This window comes from Euprymna scolopes, chromosome 16 (genome assembly GCF_053919585.1).
Source record: "Euprymna scolopes isolate OS-2025 chromosome 16, ASM5391958v1, whole genome shotgun sequence".
Lineage (NCBI taxonomy): Eukaryota > Metazoa > Mollusca > Cephalopoda > Sepiida > Sepiolidae > Euprymna > Euprymna scolopes.
Window position 1 is genome coordinate 53354539 of NC_136497.1, and position 26966 is coordinate 53381504.

General features: G+C 34.1%; 1 protein-coding gene across 2 annotated transcripts in view; it reads right to left on the reverse strand.

Annotated features, from left to right (window-relative positions):
• LOC145295963 (uncharacterized) overlaps positions 1-26966 on the reverse strand; it is a 372355-nt gene that overhangs the window by 109023 nt on the left and 236366 nt on the right. For both annotated transcript variants that reach the window (XM_080141871.1, XM_080141870.1), the window contains exon 18: positions 5936-6056. In XM_080141871.1, the coding sequence (XP_079997997.1) occupies positions 5936-6056 (121 nt within the window). The remainder of the gene's footprint in view (positions 1-5935; positions 6057-26966) is intronic.

Below are 26966 nucleotides of genomic sequence, written 5' to 3' on the forward strand. Positions count from 1 at the left end.
TCTAAGAAGGATTTAATTATGTCATGTATTCTTCTAGTGATACTATATGATCTGATTTTCCTGAGAAGACCTGATTTTCCTGAGAATGCTATACCCTGTCAAAAGCTTTAGATATATCTAGAGCTACTGCTCTACCCCCCCCCCCCGCTTTGTCCAGTGACTGGTATATATGTTCTGAGATTACAGTTAGGATGTCTGCTGTTAAACGGGCTTGCCTAAATCCATATTGTTGGTCAGTCAGAAGTTTAGCATCTGTAAGGTGATGGACTAGAACTTGGTTAATTATGGTCTCAAATATTTTGGCGAAAAGTGGGAGGAGGCTAATGGGGCGATAATTTACTGGGTCAGTTCTTTCGCCAGAATTCTTGAAAACTGGTAATACAGAAGCAGTTTTCCAGCAGGCAGGAAAGCAAGATTCATTAAGGCATTTGTTGTAAAGTTTGTCGAAGCATTTCTCCTAACAAACACTCCGGATATCTTAGCACTAAGTGAGACTAACCTACACTCCTCTAACTACTTTAACATGCCTGGATATCTCCCACTCTGCCGTAAGGACTCTGACAGACATATGCACGGGCTTGGAGTATATATTCGGAACACCCTCCCCTTGACTAGAGAAACTAAACTAGAATCGGATGATCAAGCCTTTATGTGCTTCAGACTTAACATGCAACATGACATTAGCTACTTTTATTTTCTCTACCGCTCTCCCTCGACCCAGAACTGTACCCTAATAAACAAAGTCTCTGACAGCATAGATACAGCACTTTCCCTCGACACTAGCGCATAAATGCATGTATTTGGTGACTTCAATGCCCACCACAGCAACTGGCTTGGATTTTCTACTCACACAAACGCAGCTGGTATGACTACATATAACTTCTCTATATCTCATTCCCTATCACATATGGTTATGTTTCCAACCCGTTTCCCAGACTAACAAGAACAACATACATCACTTCTAGATCTGTTTCTGACCACAGTTCCCGACGACTCTGTAACTAATGCCCACAGCCCACTTGGGAACGCCGATCATGCAGTAGTAATAGTTGAAATAGCCCAAAACTGAAGAGCCACTGCTCAAAACAACAAGATATTATAAAAAGGCTGACTGGGAAGCAATCAGGGATCTCATCAGGGACGCCCCATAGCAAAATATCTTTTCACTTCCTGCTGAACAGTGCACAAATGAGACCCCTGAATGGTTCAAAACAGCAATTGAAGCACATGTTCCCACACGGAAATTTTATAGCAAGCCCCACTCTCCCCAATGGTTTACCTCTACAGCATGCGTACCTCAGATTTAACCGACATGTCCAGTTCAAACAGGCAGAAGTATATAGAAGCCAGAAGTAACTGTAAGAAAGAAATAGCCACAGCCAAGAGAGAATTTACTGAAATCACCAAAAAAACGCATCGACGCACAGAAATTAGGAACCCGCGACTTCTGGAAAATCTACAACAGTGTAGTAAATAATGGGCAATCAACAATCCCCCCACTATCCAACAATCAAGAGGTTGTTTGCTCTGCAACTGAGAAGGCTAACATGCTTGCCAGTCGGTTTGCCTTCAACTCCACACTGGACCCTGCTAACCACCCCCTCCCTGACTTTTCTTTGCGGACAGACGCCACACTAGACAATCTGAAAATCACCCCTTCTCAGGTGCATGCTATCATAACAAATCTTGACACTGCATGTAGACCTGATCTCATCCCGGCTGTGCTATTAAAAAAGTGCTCCGCCGAAGTAGCTCCAGTTCTCTTCAAACTTTACAACATACAATTAGAGAAATATTTCAGAAGTGAGTTGGTTCCTCCTTTTTTTTTTTTTTAAATTACATTTTAACCCCAAACTAGGAACAGTGCCACTTTGATGTAGGGGGCTACTATCAGGGACATAAGTTGCAGGGGTACTATGTAGGGAGTTGAGCAGAAAGATGTCTGTTTACATTACACTTGAACTTCTGCATGTCAATGTAGTTGGGGAAGCAGGATCCCTGAAAGGGAATTCCAAAGTCTAGCTAGGGAAGAAACTAATAGAGTAGAAGGTTTTCTTAGATCTACGGATCTCTACTGTGTAGGGGTGGGATTTTGCTGCTTGTCGCGTTTGTCAGAGGTATTTACATCAAGGGGACACAAGGGCTTGTAGTTCATCGGAGCATCCACCATTAAACACTTGTTAAACAGGCAGAGGGACAGATTGAAGCTTAGATGACAGTTCAGGACCTATCAGGTTGGCGATTCTCTTTTGAACCCTGTCCAGGAGTGAGAGACTAGTAGCAGATGCACCAGCCCAAATGTGACAACAATACTCCATACATGGGCGAATGGTGGCCTTGTGGAGGTACAGGATACTTTCAGGCCTAAGTAACTTTCTAACACAGTAGAGAGAGCCCACCTTCTTCGCAACAGCCTTGGCAATGCTCTTGATGTATCTGTTCTAACTCATGTTCCAACAAAGTACTTCAAGTAATTTATCTCACAGAGACTATCCAAAATTGTAACTAGGAAGAAATTAAATGGATAGGTTTCACTTTATTAAATGTCAGGTGTGGCCAATGTTATCACGTAGGTGTGAAAAACTTGAGAGGAAAGAGGATTTTCAACTGGATGTGGGAAAAGGCTTTTAGTATTATGACCATAAACAAGGCGAATAAAGAACAGAGAACAACAATCAGTTATATCATAAAAAAACAAAACTGAAAACTGAAAAATTGAATGTTTCAATTGATTAATTAGAACAAATAAAACAGACTTTCTTTTCAAGCCTAACTCAATCTCAGAACTAATGTTTATTTTAGAATGTACTTTTTGTTATTAAAGTATCTGCAATGTTGCATCTCTGTGCCTGTTTTACAAATACTTTAATAGAATATGCTCTGATGAACCCATAGCAGTTATGCTTGCTTGAAGTACATACTCCTGCCTAACCTGACAAGCAGCAAAATACCACCCCTTCACTGTTGAGATCCCTAGATGCCGGAAAGCCTTCTGCTCTATTAGTTTCTTTTCTCGGATTACTAAACTTTGGAATTCCCTTCCCGTTTCCTGCTTCTCTAACTGTACTAACATACAAAAGTTTAAATGTAAAGCAAACAGACATCTTGCTGCTCAACTCCCCCCACACAGTCCCTTGTAAACATGATCCCAAATAGTATCTCCTTATGACCAAGTGTCAATATGCCTTGTTTGGGATAAAAAAGAGTAAAAGAAAAGAAAAACAGCATATAGGAAAAAGCCTAAGGGAAACAAACGTTGATCAACTCACATTTAGTATAATAATGTGTTTTGTGACCACTACTCAAGCTAAAGATATTTATAAAATAGGTAAGTTAACAAGAGGAGAATCTCAACTGTCCATTGTCCAGCTGGCTGTAAATCAAGGTCCCTTTAATAATAAACCAGAGCCAGAATGATTAAAAGCCTATTATTACAACAAAGTGACTGCATCATCAAAGAACTAATTTTCTTTTTCTTCTCTTTTTTTTTTTTTTTTTTTTTTTTTTAAAGTAAATATCTGCAAGCCGCTTGTCATAAATTATTAAGCAATGAGTTTTATTATGGCTATGTATATTTGATAATCAGAGGGGGGCACACTATTAACACAACTAAGTAAAAAAAAAAAAATACTTATTCTTAATAAGCAAAATACCATACTTGGTATTCTGTTTATTAATAATAAAATTAATTCACCACATACAATACTCTTGCACCACTTTTATGTTCACTAATGAAAATTAAAATCAAACCATATATATGATACTAAACTTTATGCCTAGAATCCTTATTCAAATTTTGATCACAATCTATCATGTGATTTGGATTCTACAAACATGTCTAAAATTTTAGGCTTAAACTTAAGAGATCTGGAAAAGAAATTGAAATTCAGGAAATCTTGTTTAATCTATATAATTATAAAACTCTGTGGACCATCATGGCGACCTTCTTTGCTTTCATGCTTGAATCTTGTCTTCAATGATTGGGCGATTCCATCTTTTAAAAAAAGGGATGACAAGTGAATATATATATATGGTTGTTTGTTGGTTGTTTTATGGCATTTCAGGTTATTTAATGCCGAATCCAGTTATTCAGAAGAATAATTTTTTTAATAGAATATATTTTTTTCCAAGTCAGTTTCTATTTAATCCATAGTTAGGACCCTAACAGGTACTAGACTCCGGGTCAGAGTGGACCTGGGAGCAATGGCAATTAAACGGTGGCTCCACACTCCCCAAAGCCTGCAAGCTGAGGCCTCACCATTGGATATAGTTTAAGGTCATATCCAAGACCGAAAATTATATATATATATATATATATATATATATATAAAGAAATAAAATCCAGACTTGAGATGTTCAAAAGTAGGGACTAATGAATACAAAGAGGTTGTTAGTGCTTGATAACAAGAGCAAAATATTTTATTATTTATTCAAAAGGTAAATAGTGACCAAATATAACTGTTTACCTTCGAATAAATAATAATAATAATAAATAAGAATCAGAGGAATAACTGCAAAAATACAACGCCTAACGATAAAGAAAACGGCTGAAATATTAAGGAAAACCCTAGAATGTGGGGAATAACACAAGACAATATAACAAAGAAGCGTTACAGGGAATGAAGAACGCCGAAGCTGCATATCAACAAGTTCTACACCACCATCATGCATCCCCCCATTGTCTCATCACCGCCCCCCCCCCCCCAGAAAAGTGATACCAAAGAGCCGAGAAGGGTCAGGGAGGATGGAAAGACCGAGGAGAGAGCGCTGGCCAGACCTCCGCTGGACAAGCGCAAAGAGAACTGGGATCGTGGGGAGGCTTAGTGTCACTCAAATTCCAGTATAAACCAATGGCCACTACCAGCGAGAAATCAATGGTATGAGGCTGTTGCGATGACGCAGATTTATTTGCAAATGCTATCGAAGGAGGTGGAGAAAGCTGGACGTCTAGGGAGACTTGTCACTCAGCTTCCAGAGAACACCACAGGTCTCCAAACCGATCATTTGTTGACTTGTGTGAAAGCTCCATGTGAGCCAATAATAATAATAATAATAATAATATTGTGTGTGTGTGTGTGTGTGTGTGGCTCAGTGGCTAAGGAATGAAATGAGAGTGGGAAGTTGTATGTTTTGGTTTTGATTCTAGCTGATGCCACCCAAGTCATATTTTTAATTTTAATCTCACTACTATGTGTTAGGTTCAATATAATAATCGATAGAGAATTGTTTCTAAGAAATACGTAATCTGCATGAATTAAAATATCATATTTAAGCCTATCTTATGAACGAGCAATGCCAGGTAACCTGCTAGTTGATGTTTAATAATTATGGATCGAATTTTATGCAAGTCTGAAATATTTAAATCTTCAAATGAGAAGTTCTGTCCATATTAAGCTCCCTATAAAAACGCTTTAAATACTCTGAAATTTTGAGAATGGATGTCTGATACCTACGGTTAAAATTTCATCGCAATCAGAGGTTTCTGAATTTCTATGAAGGGTTCCTACTACCCACTCCCCTGCATAAAATAAATTGAACTAAATATAACAAACATTAACCACCATTATGCATAGTAGCTCTGGTCCAAAATTTATAATGATCACTTAATTAGATTTAGAGTTTACCTCATTCACACACATACACACAGGTTAACTAGAAATCATCTTGATTAAAACTAACCTAAATAGAAACATGTCTACAAAAGAAAACTGGCTGATAGGAACACAAGTGGAGCTCTGTTAAGTCAGTACTAATTGCACACACACACACACACACTGCATCATTTGACTTTTTTTGAGTCATAGCCAAAGATTGATTGTGGATATTTCTTTTTTGGGAGGGAAAACATTAAATCCTAGCCAAATAACACTCGTGGCCTGATTTCAAAAATGAGGAAGAGGAGTAGTAGTAGGAAGAGGCAATGATGGTAACTCACCCCAGAATCAACAGATCCACCAGTATTGTTCGTCTTAGTCTTACTCTTGCTAAACGGGTCTGCTTCATCTTCCTCATCATCATCAAATAAATCCAATCCAGCAACTTTGGCTCTGGCCTGGCTGAAATCAAAAGCAAAAACATAATCATCATCATAATAACAATAATAACAAACTACATGGCTATATTGTTAATATAGATTTGAACAAACATTTTGATCTATGCATTTAACGTTAAAAATAACTGAAAAACATGCTGAATATACTCTCATCTAGTTTAATAAAATTATATGATCACTTCTTGTGTGTGTGTGTGTGTGTGTGGGTGGGTCTCGCCCCTATGCGACTTAGTATTTAATTTTTTAATTTACTATTAAACAGTTATCAAAATAAAAAAATGCTTTAGCATAAAATATTTAAACAAATTGTTGAGAAATCCTATTTACAAAAAGTAATTTAATGTTAGGGCAATTAAGCAAGGTAAAAAGTTCACTGCTATATTGTAACGTTGTCCGGGAACCAACACGTTGTAGTCTCATTCACGAAACAGACAAAGAATAGAGAACTTCAACTCGCTTTATTTTGTTGTACACTAACATTTATTTCCTCATTCTTTCATTACTGTAGTGATGTCCCTCATGTGGTCGTTTTCTCAAACGTTATATCTCCATCTCTAATTTGATCTTCTTTTTATAATTTTTCTTTTTCCTTACTGGTGACGTCATTTCACATGTATTTGTATACATGCGTCTGCGCTATGTTACAGCAGAGAGAGCATGTGAGAAAGGGAGTGAGTATATAATTAGTATGCACAATTTTCTTCCCTTTTCACACCCCTGAAAATAAGAATGTGTCCAGTTTACCTCTTCCTGCATTCGTCACATAATCAGCATTCTCGTTCTTTAATCTATTTTGCTGATTTGACACTTGTGGCTCTTAGCTTTTTACATCTTATATACGAAGGAGAAACAGTGAATCTCTCCTCCCTTCATCGAGATTAATAGTTTTTTTATTTTTAGTTTTTTTAGCAATCAGTACAGAATCCAAACTGTTTTATCCATCAGAAGTCAAATAAAATCTGTGTAATAAAAATAAAGAAATAAAAATTACAACCGATTTTAATATTTAATCCTGATTAATACTTTGTTTTTGGTTAATCATAAATAAAATGAAGGAAGGCAGCAGAGATTTTATCCTCACACCTTCACTCATAGCACTGGGAACAAATTGAATAACAGACAATTTTTGAAATTCACCAGCTGATCCACATTTGACTACAGAGAGAGAGAGAGAGAGAGAGAGAGAGAGAGAGAGAGAGAGAGAGAGAGAGAGAGAAATGAGGAGAAGGGGAAAGAAATTCAAAAGAGAGGGGAAAAATTAAAAGAGATAAAGTAAGAAAGAACTGTAGCTAAAACAACAGCAACCACCTGTTCGGGTTTATTTAGTTTATATGGTTGTCATTTCGTAATTGTTTCGGTGGAGTTTTTTTTCATCTATTCCTTTTTCTCTCAGATCCATTATTATCATTCCCTCTCATGCTTTCCTTGGCCTACCCCTGCCAACTGTCCTGCTATCTCAACTGTTCTACATATATTAACCCAAGCACTCTCATTCATTCTTTCAGTTTGCAGTTTGACTGATCATCATCAAAGTCGTTGCAAATCGGAAATATTTGGGGCCCATGTTTTATTGCTATGCAACATAACACAGCAAACACAGGGTGAAGAGACTTTTCCTGAATTCCTTTTTTGATTATCCTGTTTAATTTTAATATTTTGTTCTAATAGATAAAAGTTTAGACTTTTTTAAAATCAAACTTCAATTTTCATTTGTGCTTTACACTTTGATAAATTATCATCATTATATTCGGTTTTACATGTTGGCATGTGTTGGACAGCTTTTAGAAAATTGACTCGAGAACTAATCTTTCTCTGGCCACATCTTTATTTACCCCTCTTTCTCTCAAATCCATTAATATCACTTCCTCTTATGCTTTATCTGGCCTTTCCCTGCCAAATGACCCTGCTACATCAACTGCTCTACATCTATTAACCCAAGCACCTGCATTCATACTTTCAATGTGATTATACCAAAGAAGTCTCCTGTTCTACACACATCTCTCAATACTATCTAAATTTAATCTTCTGGGGTCATCTTTAAGACTCACTTTACAAATCCATTGCATCGTTGTCACGATCTCTCTTCATGCAATACATATCCCCAACTTTCACTGGACAGGTTTCACTTCCATGCATCATTACACTGCACACATATGCTTGATAGACACGTCTCTTGGTTGACAGCAGTAATGCTCTGCTGGTTAGTAATACCAGAATTTTCCTGAAGTTACTCTATTTATTCCTAACTTTTGTATCATATCAGCACCAGCTCCTTCTTGTGCTCCAATATTATCACCAAGGTAACAAAACTTGACAGCCTCACCATTCAAATATACTTTCTCTACACCTGAATGGTCATCTATCACCATCATCTTATACTTCTTGCATTTCTCTCAACCTACCAATAATTCAACTGCACTTCTTGTGTACCCAATACTCACAAATACTATAAAAGACTTCCTTTCTACAGTCTGAGCAGGGGACCCTTTCTAGAGGATTTCCAACACTACAACCACTGATCAACACTTTGGTCTTGGTAACATTCACTTTCAAACTTTTATTTTCTATAACTTTCCTCCCAGTCTCCAACTTAACAAGTAGACCTTTTGTTATTTCACAGACAAAAACTAAATAATTTAGCATAAAGCACCTCTTCTGCATAAGCCGTAGAAAACTTTCTGGAAAACACTTCTAGGGCACAAATAAACTATCAAAATTCAAACAAGATCTTGTGATAATTGGCCAATGATTAAAAATTTAGCAGGAACACAAAAAACTTGAGGACTTACTGGCACTTAATTTTCAATCAAAACCACAAGATATAACTTGTTAAAAATAATTAAAAAGTTAAAAACAAAATAAAAGTATCAACATCATAGTAGCAATATTTATTAGTTATTTCAGTTGTTGTTCTATAAAAGTAAAGATAATTTGAAATTTATTGATTATCTGATCACATGAAGCAGACATAAAGGAAATAGATTTTATTTATATTGAAAAGAAGAAAATACTTAAAAGAGTAATTGATACAATGCAAAAATCTGGCACCAATTCCATTGTGCTTATATATATTAAACTAGAATTGGAATTTGTTGGAGTTGATAATTTGTGCCTATTTAACTTCATAGAAGACTAGCAGGGTTATTATCCGATTTTGCCGGTTTATCATATTGTTCCTATTTACTTACCTTCCCACGAGAGCAGAGTAAGACACACGGTCGGTTTTTAATGTGGGGAAAATTCAGCTCCCTGAAAAGGGCACTCTAGATAGGAACAAAAATAAAAATTGGCCCAACTAAGAAAGATTTCTCATCCACTGACTGAGGACAGAAAAGATGATGTGTAGTATCAGAACAGATACTACACTTTGTTCCTAACCAAAAGGTCAAACTATCGTTGTAAGCTTGAAATGGGTTACAATACTCAAGGTTGTTGCTTCAATGGAAGACAAAACCAACACAATAGTAAAATGAAAGAAGAAAGGTTTATTGCAATAGATAGTACAATGAATGGATAGAAAAATATGAGGAAAACATTACTAATCTCCAAAGCAAGATATTAGTGAATGCAGAGTTCACTATGTCTAATTCTTTGTATTAGTAAGTCCACATAGAAAAGTTCTTGAAATAGAGAATAGAATAATGGATAGACAAATGATAAAAAGAACTTATATTTTCAAATCAATAAAATATGTTCAAATTTGCCTACATTTCTATATATAATGTACTGCCAAGCTAGTTTTAGTTTTGCTGTTTTGGAATGAATTATGCATAGGGTTTTTATTCATTTTATTTTTTTGCTTAGTTGTCTCCCCAGGCCACTAATAAATAAAAATAAATGTTTGTTTGTGTGTTATAGAAATCGATGTGTTAACCGAACTATCAAAATAGGCTTCATAATGGTTAAATTTTTTACAGAATCTAATGACAACATTAGATTCACTTTCGATTCCATCTCGGATAATTAGTGGATATTATCGGTTAGATCCATAGAATAACTAAAATATATTAGAACGTACAGAAATGAAATTTGTTTTTTAATGTTGATTTTCTTCAGTTCATAAAACAAAAATAAACACAGAATATCTCAGTGAAGAATGTATTTAAAAAAACGTATAAACACTTCAAAAAATAATTTTTATTGGTATTTTTAAGATTTCAAAGAAACAAATCTGTTTCAATTTGTTCAAACATTGTGTCATTTTACAGCCGTTTGTAAGAATATTTAGATTTTTTTCAATGGAAACACCACTATACTAACAGATTTTTTTTATTACTTGACTTCATATTGCAAACGTAATTTTTTTTAACTTGTCTTTTAAATTTGCCTTGTAAACATATTTGAAATTATTTCCAACCAGCAATATATCTCCACATGGGCAATAACGGGTGAATACCAGCAGATATATTTATATCTGTAATAAAAAAAAAAAAAAAAAAAAACTCATTGTAAAATATTGATATTTCAAACTTGCTTTCTATGGTTCTGAGTGCATCAGACAAAGAAGCAAAAACTGTACACATTAGTTTTGTGTGTGTGTGGGGGGGGGGGTGTCTATTATTTCTCCGTAGAGAATTTACTTTACTTACACAAAAACTTCTTTTCTAAACATTGTTAAACAAAAGTAAATTCTATTTCCTCAACGTATTTTGGTTCTTAACTTATCTACAAGATTTATAATCAAATTCACTTGGAAAACAGTTGTGTTATACATGTTAACAATACTAATGATTCAGTCAGTTAATATCTGCATGAATACATATTGAATTACTTCCATTTGTGTTACATATTACGATTGGTTTGGTTGTTTTATTTTATGGCATATCAATCCTTTTCTGGTTATTTAATGAAGAATCCGCTAATTTGAAAAAAAAAAAAAAAAAAAGGTTTTATGCTTCAAGTTCTTTATATCTTCATTCAAATATTTATTCATGGTGTTTAGTTTGGTAGTTTTGTATTACGGCATGCCAACCCTTTTCGGGTTTAATCATTTTGGCAAAGGTTTAGATACTTCAACTTCTTCATATCTTCAAATATTTATTGATGCCATTTAGTTTGTTGGTTTTAAAGAGAACAATTGTTGTTTTTGTTTTTACAAAACAAGATAGCAAAGGGAAAGGAACAAAAACATCAATGATTGTTGGATTTAAGTCAGGAACCAATATCTTCAGACAGCCTGATCTGATAACACCAATTACATACAAATATATATATATATATATATATATATATATATATATATTCGTGATGGAACGGTTTCAAAATTTTTCCTGATTCCGATACAATTACCGATCCCGATTCTTTATAAATCTCTAAGTATTTAACTATACAGTTGTTATTTTTTTCTCTCGACTGCCATAAAAACACATGTTAAATGTGCATATATTTTCTCAAACGATAAAATGCACTTGCGTGTGTGTGTGTGGGGGGGTGCTGTAGATTTTAGTTTTTCTGGTAGCTTCAAATCAATAAAATATTTATTATTATTTATCATTAAAATTACAGCAGTGGAAGATTTTATTTTACAAAAAAAAAAAAAAAAAAAAAAAAATCAAATAAAAAAGATAATTGGAGGAATCTGTTGCAATATTTTTGATTCATAATGAGGTATGATCCCACACAGTCGGGCGATTCTATTTATAAACGATGCTGCTAGGAACTGACGAATCGAATTAATTCACGTTCTGCTACCAACCAATCAGAAACCAGAATTGCTCCATAAATATTAAACCTTTTCTGTAGCAATTTCGCATGTTTTTTCTGTCTCGACACGGTAAGAATCTTTTGCTCTGTGGAACTGTCTACTGCAAACCAGTCACCTCTCAGGACTTGTGTGTAACAACGAACCATCGGAAACTGTTCTGTCTACTGCAAACCAGTCACCTCTCAAGACTTGTTTAGAACAACGAACCATCGGAAACTGTTCTGTCTACTGCAAACCAGTCACCTCTCAAGACTTGTTTAGAACAACGAACCATCAGAAATGTTCTGAAACTAAACATGGCTTACACTTCTAGGTTCTAGGTTTTTGGCATTGGAAAATAAACACACATTTTTCCGATTCCAATACTCTCCAAAATTCTGGATTTCCAGATTCCTTATTTCAATTAATCGTCCCAACACTAATCTATATATATAATGTGTCTGTTGGCGCCATGAGTAAGATGTAAGAATCTGTGTTAAATCAAGAAGTAATTAACCACCTCAGCAAAATAACCTCTTCAGTGACATACAATATGGTTTCCATTCTGCTAGATTGACAGCAGTTATATCTCATAGGATTAGCAAATCTCTCGATGGAAGCTTCCTTTCTATGGCAATTGCCCTTGACATATCAAATGCCTTTGATAGGGTATGGTATAAAGGTCTACTCCACAAAATCTCCAGTTACAGTATAGCTGGAAATGTTTTTTCAATTATTAAATCATTTCTCTCTGATAGGTTCATAAGAGTAGTAGTTGATGGGCAGAAATCAGAAGCTTCTAATATTAATCTCATGGGTCTATCCTGGGCACAACTCTCTTCCTGATCTACATCAGATCTCCCAAATCACACCCTAAGATCATTGGTAGACATTTATGCTGATGACACTACTCTCTATGGCAACACTTCAAAGGCCATAAACGATCAACTTCTCACCGATTCTCTCTCCTCTGGGTAAAGAAGTGGCTGTTTAATTTTAATGCATCTAAAACCAAGCTTCTGCCTTTCCATCATCAACGCTCTGATCCCTGTCTGATATCAAGTGAAATGAATGGCTCTCGTCTTGGGGAGGCTCCATGTTTTGACAAGCTTCTAGGTTTGACCTTTACTCCTGATCTGAGATGGAACATGTACATCAAATTCATTGCCAAGGCTTCTGGAAAAATGGTGGGATCATTCTATCACTCCAGTAGATATCTCACTGCTGATGTAATTCTCTACCTGTATAAGAGCCAAGTACATCCAAGAATGGAGTGCTGTGGCCACATTTGGCCAGGAGCTGTTCGAAGCAGCTTATCCTGCCTTGACAGTGTTAAAAAAAAACAAAAAACTTTGTAGCCTAGTGGGGTATGCCCTTTTCTCTTCCCTGCAACCTCTTTTCAACAGAAGAGATGTTGCGAGCCTGTCTCTGCTTTATTGTTATTTTCATGGCAAGTGCTCGTCTGAGCTCCAATCTATTGCCCCCTCTGTCTTGACTTTCACGAAAAACACTCATCTAAAACCACTATTAATAATTTTCCCCACTATTTATCTGTGCCTAAACCTAAACATACATTTCATGAACAATGCTTCTTTCTTAGAACTGCACACCTGTGGAAGTCTGTTCTGTTTTCCTGCTTTCCAACTGACTACAATATGGTCATCTTCAAATCCAACATGAACAAGTTGTTGATGAGCCATCCTCCTTAAGTAATCCAATTTACCAAATTTCCACTTAACGATTACTATGATATTTTCCCATTGACTATTGTACACTCATTAACCCTTATCATCGAGTGACCTCTGGGCCTTGATAAGTGGTGACTTGTGTAAAAAAAAAAAAAAAAAAAAATTAAAATACTGGAAACAGAAACACATTGCTGTAAATGAACAATGCACGCGAAGAAGGCCGGAAAGCAATAGTTTTATAAAATAACGCCTCCCTCTTCCACCTCTTGCAATCATTTCATGCAAGGTTGCTCAAACACTTCATTTTTAGCATTGTTAGTCAAAGTTGATTTTATGAACCCAATGCGTTCCTTATTAAGATCATTTCTGTGAAACACATTATTACAGAACTGCTTCCCTGCAGACTACATTGAAATCTTCAAGTCCAATATCAACAAATTTTTAAGTGATGAACATAAAAAGGACCTGTTTTGCAACAGTTCTAGGTTCTTTGACATAATACAGGTATATGCAAACATTCATATGTAAACACAATAAATATATTTTGCTTGTAAACTTTAATTCATAAACAAAAATTACTTTCTATTCGCCAGTTTAAAGGCTTTGAAATCACTTTCGAATTTCTCAGAGCCACAAGTAAGCAATTGTAATCCATTATTAATAAATTAAAGCATGTTACTCTCAATATCTGGTGGGAGTGGGGAGGGTATGTAAGAGCTGTGTTAGGAGCATGATGCCGCATGGAAATAAATGCTGGGCCCCCACCCAAGCCTTAATCGTTTGTCCTTTGGAAATTCGAAAGTGATTTTGATGCATTAAAACTGACGAGTTGGAAATTCATTTCTGGTTCAAAAATTTGATTCCAAGCAAACATCAAGTATTCTGGTTTATTTGTGCTTCACAACAATAGAAAATCAGATTTTTTTTTTTTTTTTGCACGCACCCCTGTCTTATCAAAGAATCCAATTCTGAGTTTCCACTAAACAAGTTTTGTTGGATTTTGCAGACAATGAGCAATCTTTTTTTCATCCTTTTCATCATAATAATATCTAGCGAATGTTGGCGCTGAATGAGTACATCGCGGAAGGTGAATTGATTGCCTGCTTCCTTTCCCATTGTGAACCGGATTGAATGCCTGCGTTCACACGATTCAGCAATATTAACACATTTTCCTGGCGAGATCAGGCGATAAAGTTTTGTCTCAGTTAAACGGTTGCTATTAACTGTTACGGTTGTAAACTCTGTTTCCTCAAAACAGTCAATGTATAGATTCGCCATCGCGGGATGAAGATAAAGTTAATCCCATAAGCATAGCGTCTTCCTGCTGATATATATGCCAGCTGACAATTGTTTATACACAGGACGTCAACATCTATCAGGATGCTAGTACATTCCCAGGGGTAAAGGTCAGGTTGCAGTTGACCCTGAAACATGTCGGGTTCACAAAAAATGGTAATCATGATGAACAAGGCTGAACTTTTCTGAATGAATGACGAAATGAGGGTTGATGGAATTCTTCAGACAGGATGGAGAAATCATTGGTTATGGGGATTGTCTGGTTTTGATAGTAGTCTGCTCAATGGGTGACATATCAATTCCCAATCTTGAACAGAATTTGTGAATTTTGGAGAGAAATTATACTTGTGTTCTAATTAACGAGATTACATAGGGGTGAAAAAAAAAGGCAGGATAGTGAATGAGTATTATAAGCTAGATGTTAACGTGATGTAGGTCAGGTGTGTGAGTCGAGATCGCGTTTGTAATGGAACTGTGATTGTTGGGATGATTTCAAGGTTGAGACAAAAATTAAAACATAAACGTTTTATTGTTCGTAAATTCCAAAGTGAAATGATATAATAAAAATGTGGAAAAATAGTAACATCATTAGTCAATAAATATAGACAAGACGGTTTTGAAAGGTGATGATTATTCCATCATTTCAACGGCTGAGAACAAACGGGGTTCATATTTGTTTGATTGGTTGGTTGGTTGTTTTTGTTTTACGGCATATCAACCCTTTTCAGGTTATTTAATGCCGAATCCAAAGATTTTGAAGAAAGATTTTTAATAAAATATATTTGTTGTTTTCAAGTCGGTTTCTATTTAACCCATAGTTGGGACCCTAACAGGTACTACCACTCTGGGTCAGAGTGGACCTGGGAGTAATGGCAATTAAAGGGTGCCTTCACACTCCCCAAAGCCGCAAGCTGGGGCCTCACCACTGGATATAGTTTAAGGTCATATCCAGGACCTCATATTTGTTTGAAGTATGATATAAAGATACAAAGATGAGAAAGATGCTATAAAAATTAAACTAGTATTGCGTTGCGTATGCAAAAACAAACGTATCAATTACAACCCGATGCATACAACACCTGAACATTTTTCATGTGGGCTGGTAAGATATAGAAAGCGAGCCAGATGCCCTCTAACTCTTCCTCTTGCTACAGGAGGATCAAAAATAACGTGATATAGGTCAAGTGAGTTTGGAATGTGATTATTTTGATGATTTCAAGTTGGAGACTAAAAAGTATTTGAGAAATGTATTAAAAACGATTGCAAAATTATGTTACGAATCAAGAGAGTATCAAACAATACTTCAGACTGGGGATGGGGAACTGAATGCACCTGGAAGGCAGTCGTGTAACCAAGGAATGTCAATATTCTACTTGCAATAAATTGTAAGATATTCTTTTTTGTTTTTCGATTTCTTCATTTTCAGTGGCAACACGTTTTTGATTTAAGGACCAGTAAAAAAAGGGGAACAATGTTACATAGGATGAAGCAATAAAAGTGGAAGCAATTTGTTTGTCAGCCAAAAAATGAATAAACCTGATTGGAAAAAAAAAGAAAAAAAAGAAAAAAAAGAAAAACAATAAAACATTAAGGAATTATTTAATCTTAATAACATTTTTTCAGTTTTTAATTATTAACTAATGAATATTAATAAAGTAATTATTCTATATATAAAACACAAACATTCAATTTTTATGTCATTTAAAATATTCCCCCCTCTTTATTTTAAGAATGAAATACGCCTTCAACACTCGCCTAGCTACAACCACTGTCAACACTCTCCCCCACTTTCTGTGTCAAAATCTAAACACAAATTCCATGAACAAAGTTTCTTTTCTAGGCCTGTCTGCCTGTGGAACTCAATACCATGAGGATACTTTCCAGCTGACTACAACATTATCACCTTCAAGTCCAATATAAACAGGTTCTTGTTCAGCCGTCCCCTTAAATAATCAAATTCTACCCAATTTCTATCACTACCAGTCACTATGTTATTGTCTCACTGACCACCTTACACCCATTATCTCTATGCTCGAGTGGATTTCAGGCCTTGATAAGTGGTAACTCACTTAAAAAAAAAATCATAGTTGAACTCAGACAACAAAGAGATATCATCTTAAAGATGTGAAAAAAAAAAAGTTAAAGGCAGCTTGTAATTAAATCTCTTAAGATAGTTAATGTCTTTTATATTTAATTATATTTAAAGTTTCAATTTTTGCATATGATTTTCTAAAAAAAAAAAAAAAAAAAAAAAAAAAAATCAAATATTTAAAAATTTCTGATTTCGAAAAGATACACTTGAAGGTCAAAATGTTGTAACAATAACATTTAAGATGGGAATAATAGTTTGAATAACACAAATTATGAATCCTCATCAAAAATTCCGAAAAAAGAAAATTTACATTTCAAACTTTTTGAGATGAGGATTAATAATTTGTGTTATTCGGACTACTATTCTAATCTTGCGAATTAAATTCAATTCTGTCTAAATTCATACTAGAACTGCCCACATTGACATATATGGCCTATTTGTGAAAAACATTGATTGATAATCAGTTCTTAATAATAATCTTCGGAATGTTGAAGAGTCAATCCTTATGACAGGCTCTAACAATTGAGAATGATAAAAAAGCTAACACTTTTACTTAATAATGGTTGACAGAATGAGAACAATCTCCGTTCATGGATTAAATAAAGGGTTCAGCTACAAGTTTCATACACATCTCCGAGTTCAAAATAGAAATTCTCGAATTCTACTAGAAGGTTCCCAATTTGGAAAAGATGTATCTGAAGAATAACAGAGGCTGCATTGATCGAAACATTAATATAACATTTAAGATGAGAACAGTAGTCTGAATAATCAAAATAATACGAATAGAAAATTACAATAAAATCTTAAACACTTAGCAAATTAATACTTTCTTTTTTTACAGAGTTTTCACATAAAAAATCAAGAGAGATAGACATTAACTCCCTTTATCACTTTAATTAATTAAATTACTTTTTTTTTTTTTAATGGAGATAAATATTACTATTACAATAGAAAAATGCGAGCATGAAAAGTAATATGGTTAAGCTTAAACATGGAAAAGTAAAGGACTAGTTGTTAAAACTGGAAAAGAAAAGGACAAGATATTCTAGTAAAAATTATAATAAATTTATAACTTAAAATATTGCAGCATTAAGAATTGATTATATGATATTATAAATTGAATTAAAACAATTCTTAATGCTGCAATATTTTAAGTTATAAATTTATCATATTTTTTACTAGAATATCTTGTCCTTTTTTTTCTCCAGTTTTAACTAGTCCTTTACTTTTCCATGTTTAAGCTTAGCAATATTACTTTTCATGCTCGCATTTTCCTATTGTAATCCATGAATTTTCCAGGCTTCCAGTAAACTCACTTGTTCTTTGTTTAATTCCAGTCTTATTATTTTTGCCCCCATAAACATAACATGCACTTATGTAATAACAATGCACGCCACTCCTCTGTTTTCAACAAAATCCTCCCAATTATTTCCCTTTCATTCTTTGAATTCTTTCTATTTAACTTGTTACTTCTCTTTTCGTGAGAGCGGTGAATTGGTAGCGACAGTAGTCGCTGAAGTAACGTGGTTGTTATAGAAACCAGTCATAAAAAACGTTGTGCATCTCCTTACGTTTTTTTTATGATTTTGAACACCAGTAAATTCATCATTACTTTTGTTTTACTGAACGAAAATTGAAAAATTTATTTTTTTACAATATAGCTGAGAAGGTGATCTATAAACTATAATAATTGTTTGAAATTTGGTCGAAAAATGAGTGCGCGGTAAAGCTCTAAAGCAGTTCTAAATAACTAAAACTGCCACTTAACCATATATTCAAACACTACCTGGCCCTGTCGGTGGGGCATTAGAATACGCTGACTGCCCCCCTGCAGAGGGTAAAAGTCCCTCAATGGGGGTTCTGGATATGACCTTAAACTATATCCAGTGGTGAGGCTCCAGCTTGTGGGCTTTGGGGAGTGTGGAGCCACTCTTTAATTATCATTGCTCCCAGGTCCACTCTGACCCGGAGTAGTAGTACCTGTTAGGGTCCCAACTATGGGTTAAATAGAAACCGACGTGAAAACAACAAATATATTCTATTAAAAAAAAATTTTCTTCAAAATCTTTGGATTCGGCATTAAATAACCCGAAAAGGGTTGATATGCCGTAAAACAAAACCAACCAACCAAATCAAACACTACCGTATTTGAATGATTACTACGTATCAATTTGAATTCAATATTTTCACTAAAATCCTATTTGTCTTTTAACATTTTAATTGTATTGCATTAGAGTTATGGATTTGTCCTAACTAGTTCTCTTTTGGATGGTATTTTTTAAAATGAGATTATGATTATTTTCATGGTCTTTTGTAAAGTTATTATCATCTTAATTTTTCATGTACTTATTATTCTTTTCATTTTTTCATGCAGTTACTCTTAATATTTCATGAAGTCATTATTTTAATTTATTAATAACCTTATTATTTCAATGTTTTTTCATGTTTTATAAAGTCATCTGATTTTTCATTAAGTTATTATTTTTAATGAAGTCATAATTCGGTGGCTAATTGAACTACTAAAATAAATTTAGTATCATTATGTTTTTAAAAATGTATGTGCTTGCATTAAAAGTTTTAGTATAATGAAAGCAACATTTGAGTTTCGTGCGCTTCTAGTTTTAAAGGAAAATTTCAACTGGTTAAAAAAAAACTGTTTCAAATGTCATTACAAAACTTGTTACTCAAAAATTGAGATACAATTTTTGAAATATATTTAAATGCTGATGACTTTTATAAAATAGTGACAATTCTTAAGTTTTTGAAGATTGTCAAAGGAAACAAAAAATTTTCAAATTAAATTAAAAATACTTTTCATTAAAACATCCAATTAAGCCTTGCCAAAACGAATATAATTTGAAGTAAATCTTATGGTATCCATTAAATTAAAAATCTGAATTTTAAAAGAAAAAGGAAAACAAATCCGCCCCCCCCCCCCAAAAAAAAACAAAATGAAAAAAAGCAAAAGGAAAATGTCTTTCTTTCATCTGTAAAAAAAAAAAAAATCAATATCACTGTTAGTATTGAAAATTGTGACACTTTTTCTGTTTTACATCATAATGAGATATTTTTAATGTTATGACTAAAAAAGACATACGATGAGTATTAGACAAGTGTACATTTTGTATTGAACAATAAAAATAAATAAATAAACGGTAAGTACTTTTTCTTCCTTTGATCATCAAAAATGATAACGAAAATTTATACACGAAAATACAATTTACACAGATTACGTGAACAGTTCAGTTTGAAATTCTGTACTGATTCCAGAGTTCGACAAGATACACCTGAAGAAAGTCTGCAGTTACACTGACCGAAACGTCATGAAAACAACAACCAAGATGAGAAAAGTAGTACAAACGATCCAAATAATACAAAACATTGAATTAATTTGTCTGAATTTTTAAGATGAGGAGTTAATATTTGCATCGTTTTTTTTTTTTTCAACTATTGTTCTCACTATTGCTATTTATTTTTCAACTATGTTTCAGCCACTGTGCCCTTTGACCTTCTCCAGATTTACTGTTCATCACTGTGGATCAAAAATACACAACAAAGAAAACTAAAAAGAACATTGGCTGAAAAATAGTAAATAGAAATAACGTAAATAGTAATCATAAAAATATCAATAGTGTCTTCATGTCTTCTGTAAACGCAGTATGAACTTACGCCTAGTATTTATCTATAAACATACAAAAGCAACATAGAAAGAACTTCCCATATGAGTAGCTCAATATCACGAGATTACTTCCTTGCTGACTACAACATGGTCATCTTCAAGTCCAATATCAACAAATACTTGTTGAGCCATCCTCTTAAGCAATCAAGTCGTGCTCTTTCCACTCATTATTTCAAACCTTTCCACAGTATTGTTCACAAATCTTTTTGACAATGTCATTAACTCTTATCCTTGAATGACCTTTGGGTCTTGGTAAGGGTTGACTCATTAGTAAACAGAAACGATCAAGTTATATAAACATGTTCGTGTGCCATATTTAATTGAACAATAGTTGTATAATGTTTCTTCAATAAGTTTCCAGACATTTTATTGTACGGCATTTGACTCTTGGAAATTCAGTATGCTATTGCGGTACATCTTATGAGATGACTGTCCAATTTCAATGATTTCAAGTTCAAATGAACAGCTGCAGCAAGAATTGGAATACACTCTACTAAAGCCTGATTGTTACAGCTGGTGAATCTCAAAAATGCAGTCTAGAAGAACGATATACAATAAAATTCTGTTTTAAACTTGGGGAAAAAATGGCACAGAAACGTATGGAATGCTTTATGCTGCTTTTGGACAATTTTGCATGACTCAAGCATCAGTTTTTGAGTGGCATAAGGGATTCAAGGAAGGGAGGGAGTCGGTGAGGGATGATGAGAGGTGTGGGAGGAGTAAGGAAGTCAGGACACCAGAGTTGATTGGCCAAATAAAGAATTTCGTGGATAAAGACTGTCGTGTGTCTATAGAGACAATAAGTGCACAGTTTGATGTCAGTGTGGGAACTGTACCCACAATTATTTGCAAGGAACTGAAGATACAGAAGATTTGTGCAAAGTTTGTCCCAAGGGTGCTCCATCCTTGTCAAAGACTATTTAACCAAGATGGGCATCAAGACAGTTTCTCACCCTCCCTATAGTCCAGATCTTGCTCCCTGTGACTTTTGTTTATTCGCTAAGCTCAAAGAAAACCTTAAAGGCTGCCGTTATGAGACAATTGAGGAGATGAAAGAGGCTGTGACATGCTCACACAAGAGGACTTTCATGGGGCCTTCCAGAAGTTGTTGGAATGATACAACAAGTGTATTGCAGCCGGAGGAGGTTACTTGAAAGGGTAGTAGAGTTTCATATGTGCACTATCAATGAAAGTGCATGTACGAAAAAGTCTGGAAACTTATTTAAGGATTTCATACGAACACTCAAATGAACCATTGAATTAAGTTTATCTAGATAAGCAAAATATTCCAATCTGGTGTATTTTCTCAATTTAATTTGAATATATGTTAGTGTATATGCATAAAACAACGATCTCCAGTGGGAATGAGTAACTCCTTACATACTTACAACTGTAGGTTAACAAAAGACTATTTTTTTTTTCAAGTATTGATAATCCAATTCTGAAATGAACAGCTACAAGTACATTTAGCTTGACACTCTCGTCATCTCTGGTCATTTAAAACAGAAGATAAGACCCCCCCCCAAAAAAAAAACCATAAAGAATTATCTAAGCGTTACAAAACATTCCTGAAATAATCTAGCTGCAGCAGAACTACTCTAACATGGACAAACATGTACTTCAAAATAAAACTCGATAAAAATAAAATACAAATAAAGAAATGCAAGTTCTGTTTAAGAACTAATATATTGATCGGAAAAAGCTTGGCAGATGTGAGTTTTTTTTGCAAATGAAAGGATGTCAGTCTCGTACTTCATATCAGAAGAGCCTATTTGATACATTTCTACTTAAAATTTATGTTGACAGCAAATGAGCAATATTTAGTTTCCATCTCTCTCACACAGATTGGCACAAACACACAAGAGAAATTATACTTAAAGGTTGTTCTTTAAAGCAGCCAAGGTATTCCTTCCATTAAAATCTAGGTTTTTGGAATTTTTTTCCAGGTGTTTTTTTTTTTTTTTTCTTTACAAAAAATTAAATACTAAGTTACAACAAGAGACATTTGTTTTACGGCATATCAACTCTTTTCAGGTCATTTTAATGCCAAATCCAGTAATTTTTTGAAAAAAATGTTTTTGTTCTTCAAGTTCTTTATCTCTTCAAATATTTATTAATAGTGTTTAATTTGGTTGTTTGGTAGAGAAAAATTGTTGCTGTTTTTGCAGAACGTGATTAAGTTTTACAAAGGGAAAGGAAAAAACAAAAATCATACAAAAAAAAAAAACAAAAAAAAAAACAATAACATCAACGTTTGGTGCATTTCTGGTTAGGAAGCCAGTATCTTCATACAGCCTGATCTAGTAACAACCAGATAAGAGATGAGGGTCCTCTTCTCTTTGTAAATATTTTTAAAATAACCACCTGTGTGGAGAAATATTTATTGTAAAAAAATAAATAAGCATAATATAGATTGTTAAGATTGGGCAAAAAGCTAAAATAATCATATTTTCAGAAAATGAAATATTATTTTTATTTATTTCAAATTTATTTGAAATCAACCTGTCTCAGAATGGATAAAATAAATTCATCAAACCGCACAGTTTTGCATCACTTTTGTATCCCTTTTAAGAATATTAAAATCAGCATATAATGATACTAAACCTTATGTCTGGAATCCTTATTCCAATTTTAATCTAAATCCATTATATGACTTTATATGATTCTAGAAAATGTCTAAAATTTAAGGCTTAAGATTAAATTTAGGAAATTGAAATTCACTGAATCTTGCTTAGTTGATATCTAATGACTATGGAACGAATTCAAGGCTTAAGATTAAATTTAGGAAATTGAAATTCACTGAATCTTGCTTAGTTGATATCTAATGACTATGGAACAAATTCAAGGCTAATATAAAATTTAAAATGGAGGATTGCACTCATGTCATGAGCCCCTAAAAATTCGTTCAAGTATTTCAAAGCAACTGAAATTTGGAGAATATTTAATAATTGATATCGAATACATATGTCTAATACCTATTGCTAAAATTAAAAAAAAATTAGAATCATCTGAATTTTCAAGGGTTTCAATCCCCTTGTTGCATCCATTGCATAAACTAGCATACTTTATGGCTTCGTATGCCTAGAAACTGTGTTCTCAAATTCATAATGATCGGTTAATTAGTTTAAGAGCAACTCCTGTACATAGAAATGAATAAACATATACACATACCCAACTTTATAGACATGTAGATAATCTTGAATTAATACATTTTTTTAAATGCTAATACACTTCAATCATCACCTTGTGAAAAGACGAATACTCACGCTTGACAATTCTTTGGAATTTAATATTTAATCATAATGAAAACAAAAAAAGTATTCATTTACTCAAATACTAACCCTACGTCAATCCCAATTTCATATAGATAATTGGTCTCCAATTGCATTATGTCCCAGTTAGGAGAGATAATTTCTGACAATATTAGTTTCTATTTACTTGCTTTGCCATGAGAGCAAAATGAGAAACAAGGTCGGTTTTTAATGTGGAGAAAATATATGGAGAATCATCCTGAGTGGGATCAAATAAAAGATTGTCTGAACTACTTCACTGATTGAGAACAGAATAAATCAGTGTAGCAGTATCAGAAACACATACTACACTTTGTTCCCAGCCAAAAACAAAAAACAAATGTTAGTTATGTCTTTATTTACAAAATAGTTTTTTTTTTTACTTATAACATTAAGATTAAGTTTCTGAATTTTTGAGATGAGGATTGATAATTTGTATCATTTGGACTACTGTTCTCATCTTGCGTGTTATTCACACAACGTTTCGGGTCCCATTCAAAAATCTGTAAATATTTCCAACTTCAACAAGATACACATAAAGAAGGCTGGAGGTTACATAGGCCGAAACGCTGTGCAAATAACATTCACAATGCAAACAGTAGTCTGAACAATCCAAATTTATAGTTTAAACTTTAATCATGAGTCAATGAAATTGATTGATGAAATTTCTCTATAAAGGAAAGAATGTCAAACTCGATCAAAAGGTTATTTTTTAAAATCTTTTAATGCAGCAGTATGTGAAGTTGATAGAGAATATCGCAGTTAATTCACCATAATATCTAAGTGTTTAAGAAGGCTGATAGCAATGTAGGATGCCGAGATGGTGAAGTGACATAACATGAACAAAATGACAACTGAAGACTGCATATTTTTTTTACAAGCGGGGTTCATCATATTTTAAAGGCCCGAAGGCCACTTGAGGATAAGGGTTAATGGGTGTACAGTAGTCATCAAAATAACAGTGTAGTAATCGTTAGTTGTGGAAATTTGGTATAATTTGATTATTTAAGGGAACAGCTAAGCAAAAACTTGTTTACATTAAACTTGAAGACAACCATATCGTAGTCACCTGGAAAGCAGACCAGCAAAACAGAGTTCCACAGGTGGGCAGTTCTAGGAAAGAAACTTAATTCATGGAATCCACGTTTAGAGTGGGGGAAATTGTTGACAGTGATTGTAGCCAGATGAGTTTTTTTTTTGTGAATGTTTGACAAGGGGGAACAATAGATTGGAGTTCAGATGCACAGTCATCATGAAAATAGCAATAACATCTCTACTTTGGGAAAGAGGTTGCAGAGAAGAGAAAAAGAGCATCATCCACTAGGTTTCAAAGCTGGTTTTCAATACTGTCAAGGCAGAATAGGGTGGTCCGAGCAGCTCCGGCCCAGATGTGACAATTTAAATTACAAATCTTTGTATATGTATTTATTTTTCAAAAAATCTTTCACGCATAAATCAATAAATATAAACTTACTGTTCAATATAACCGAGATGGCAAAATGTCTCTGATAATTTTAATTATTAACATGTAAGCTTTCAAATAACAAGTAATTAAAAAATACCCCCCCCCCCAAATGTTACTGCGATAAGGGTGAATAAAACATGGTAGTATCAGAGACAACCAGCTATCAGGGCTCTGATGAAAATCAGGAGTCAGCATCAGAATTTGCCATCTCTTGGTCATCTCTACCTCCACATGTGGCAAGCAAAGACTTGTCAGATGTGGAACAACAAATCAATGGGGTAAAGTGAAACGATTGCTTCTGCGTCATTATATGTCCTGGACCAAACCTGCCCCAACGTCGCATGCAAACATCAAGCCTTGTGGGGGTAAAAACCTGCAATTTTACAGGTTTAACAAAAAGCTGCACCAATAATACAATTTCATGCAGACCTGACAATTCTCATGAGCTCCATGTAGAAGTCCGACTTTTCTAACAACCACCCTCACCAGGAATTCAGTCTGAAACTTAATTAAAAGAAAACATATTCTTCCGCAATTAGCTTTACAGGTGGAATCTTTTACATCTAATTGGTGCGGATATGATTAAAGCAACATCATTGAAAAACAGGATTCAAAATGGCGGAATATGTCAACAAATTCCTGTCATAAACCGCCCCATAAGTAATCAAATGCACTTCATAACATTGATCAATGTTAGTACTCCTATAGCATTCCTAAATTTTTGGTGGCTGACAATAATCCCATCTCATTAACCTTTACCTCTGAGAGGCTTTTGGCCTTAAAGAATGGTAACCCAATAGTTACAAAGAAAAAAAGAAAGAGAAAAAAGAAACAAAAGAGAATACATAGACTAGTTTCCAAAATATGTTGTATAAACCAGAGGCTGAAAGTATTTATTTCCATACCATAGTGAGAAATGTGACACAAGGATCAGAAAGTTAGATTGAAAAGTCAGCACCCTCGATGAGTGGCACTCTGACCTTGTAAGAGATGCCCGAGCAGCCCCATTAGCATTCCCCAGTAGCGGCGCCTCAGGCGATTAGCAATAAGCTACAAAAGAGAATGCAATGCCTTGGAGAGTGGACCACCTAAAACTGCACAGGACAAGTATTACATTGCAATTAACAGGGAACAAGTTAATTATAAGAATGGTCTAAACCAGTCAAGACACCATGGAGTCCCTGAGCAGGGCAAAGGTTTTCCACAGAGCACTAACAAGATAATTCTTAAAACAAATCTAAAAAACATTGATTTCAAAATTTAAAAATCAATATGTTTACAACCATTTTTTGTTTTTGATGAATCGAAAATTGCTGCATTTTTTGTTAATTTATCTTCTCTTTTCTTTTTAATAAACAAACACTGAAAGATTTTACACCTTTAATTATGTATCATGTCTCTTTCCAGTAAAAAAGATCAATGATTAAATGTCTGCAGCCATTTAATTTTTCAATAGAAATCATTTGGTTCCTGTTAAGTTCCATGAAGCCCACTCTAGGAAACCCTGGTCTAAACTCCTGATTTTGGAGCTGAAGGTAAAAATTACTGGTGAATGCCAAAGGCTAAAGCAGGAAAAAAGAAAGAAAGAATGAAGAAAGTTTAAAAGATAGAGATGAAAAGAAAATGAATGATTGCAATAACAAAAAGCTATCCACTTCTTTGTTAAATTCTATATTCCCACTCCATTTATTATTGTAAGCAGCAACAGCAGACGCCAGAGT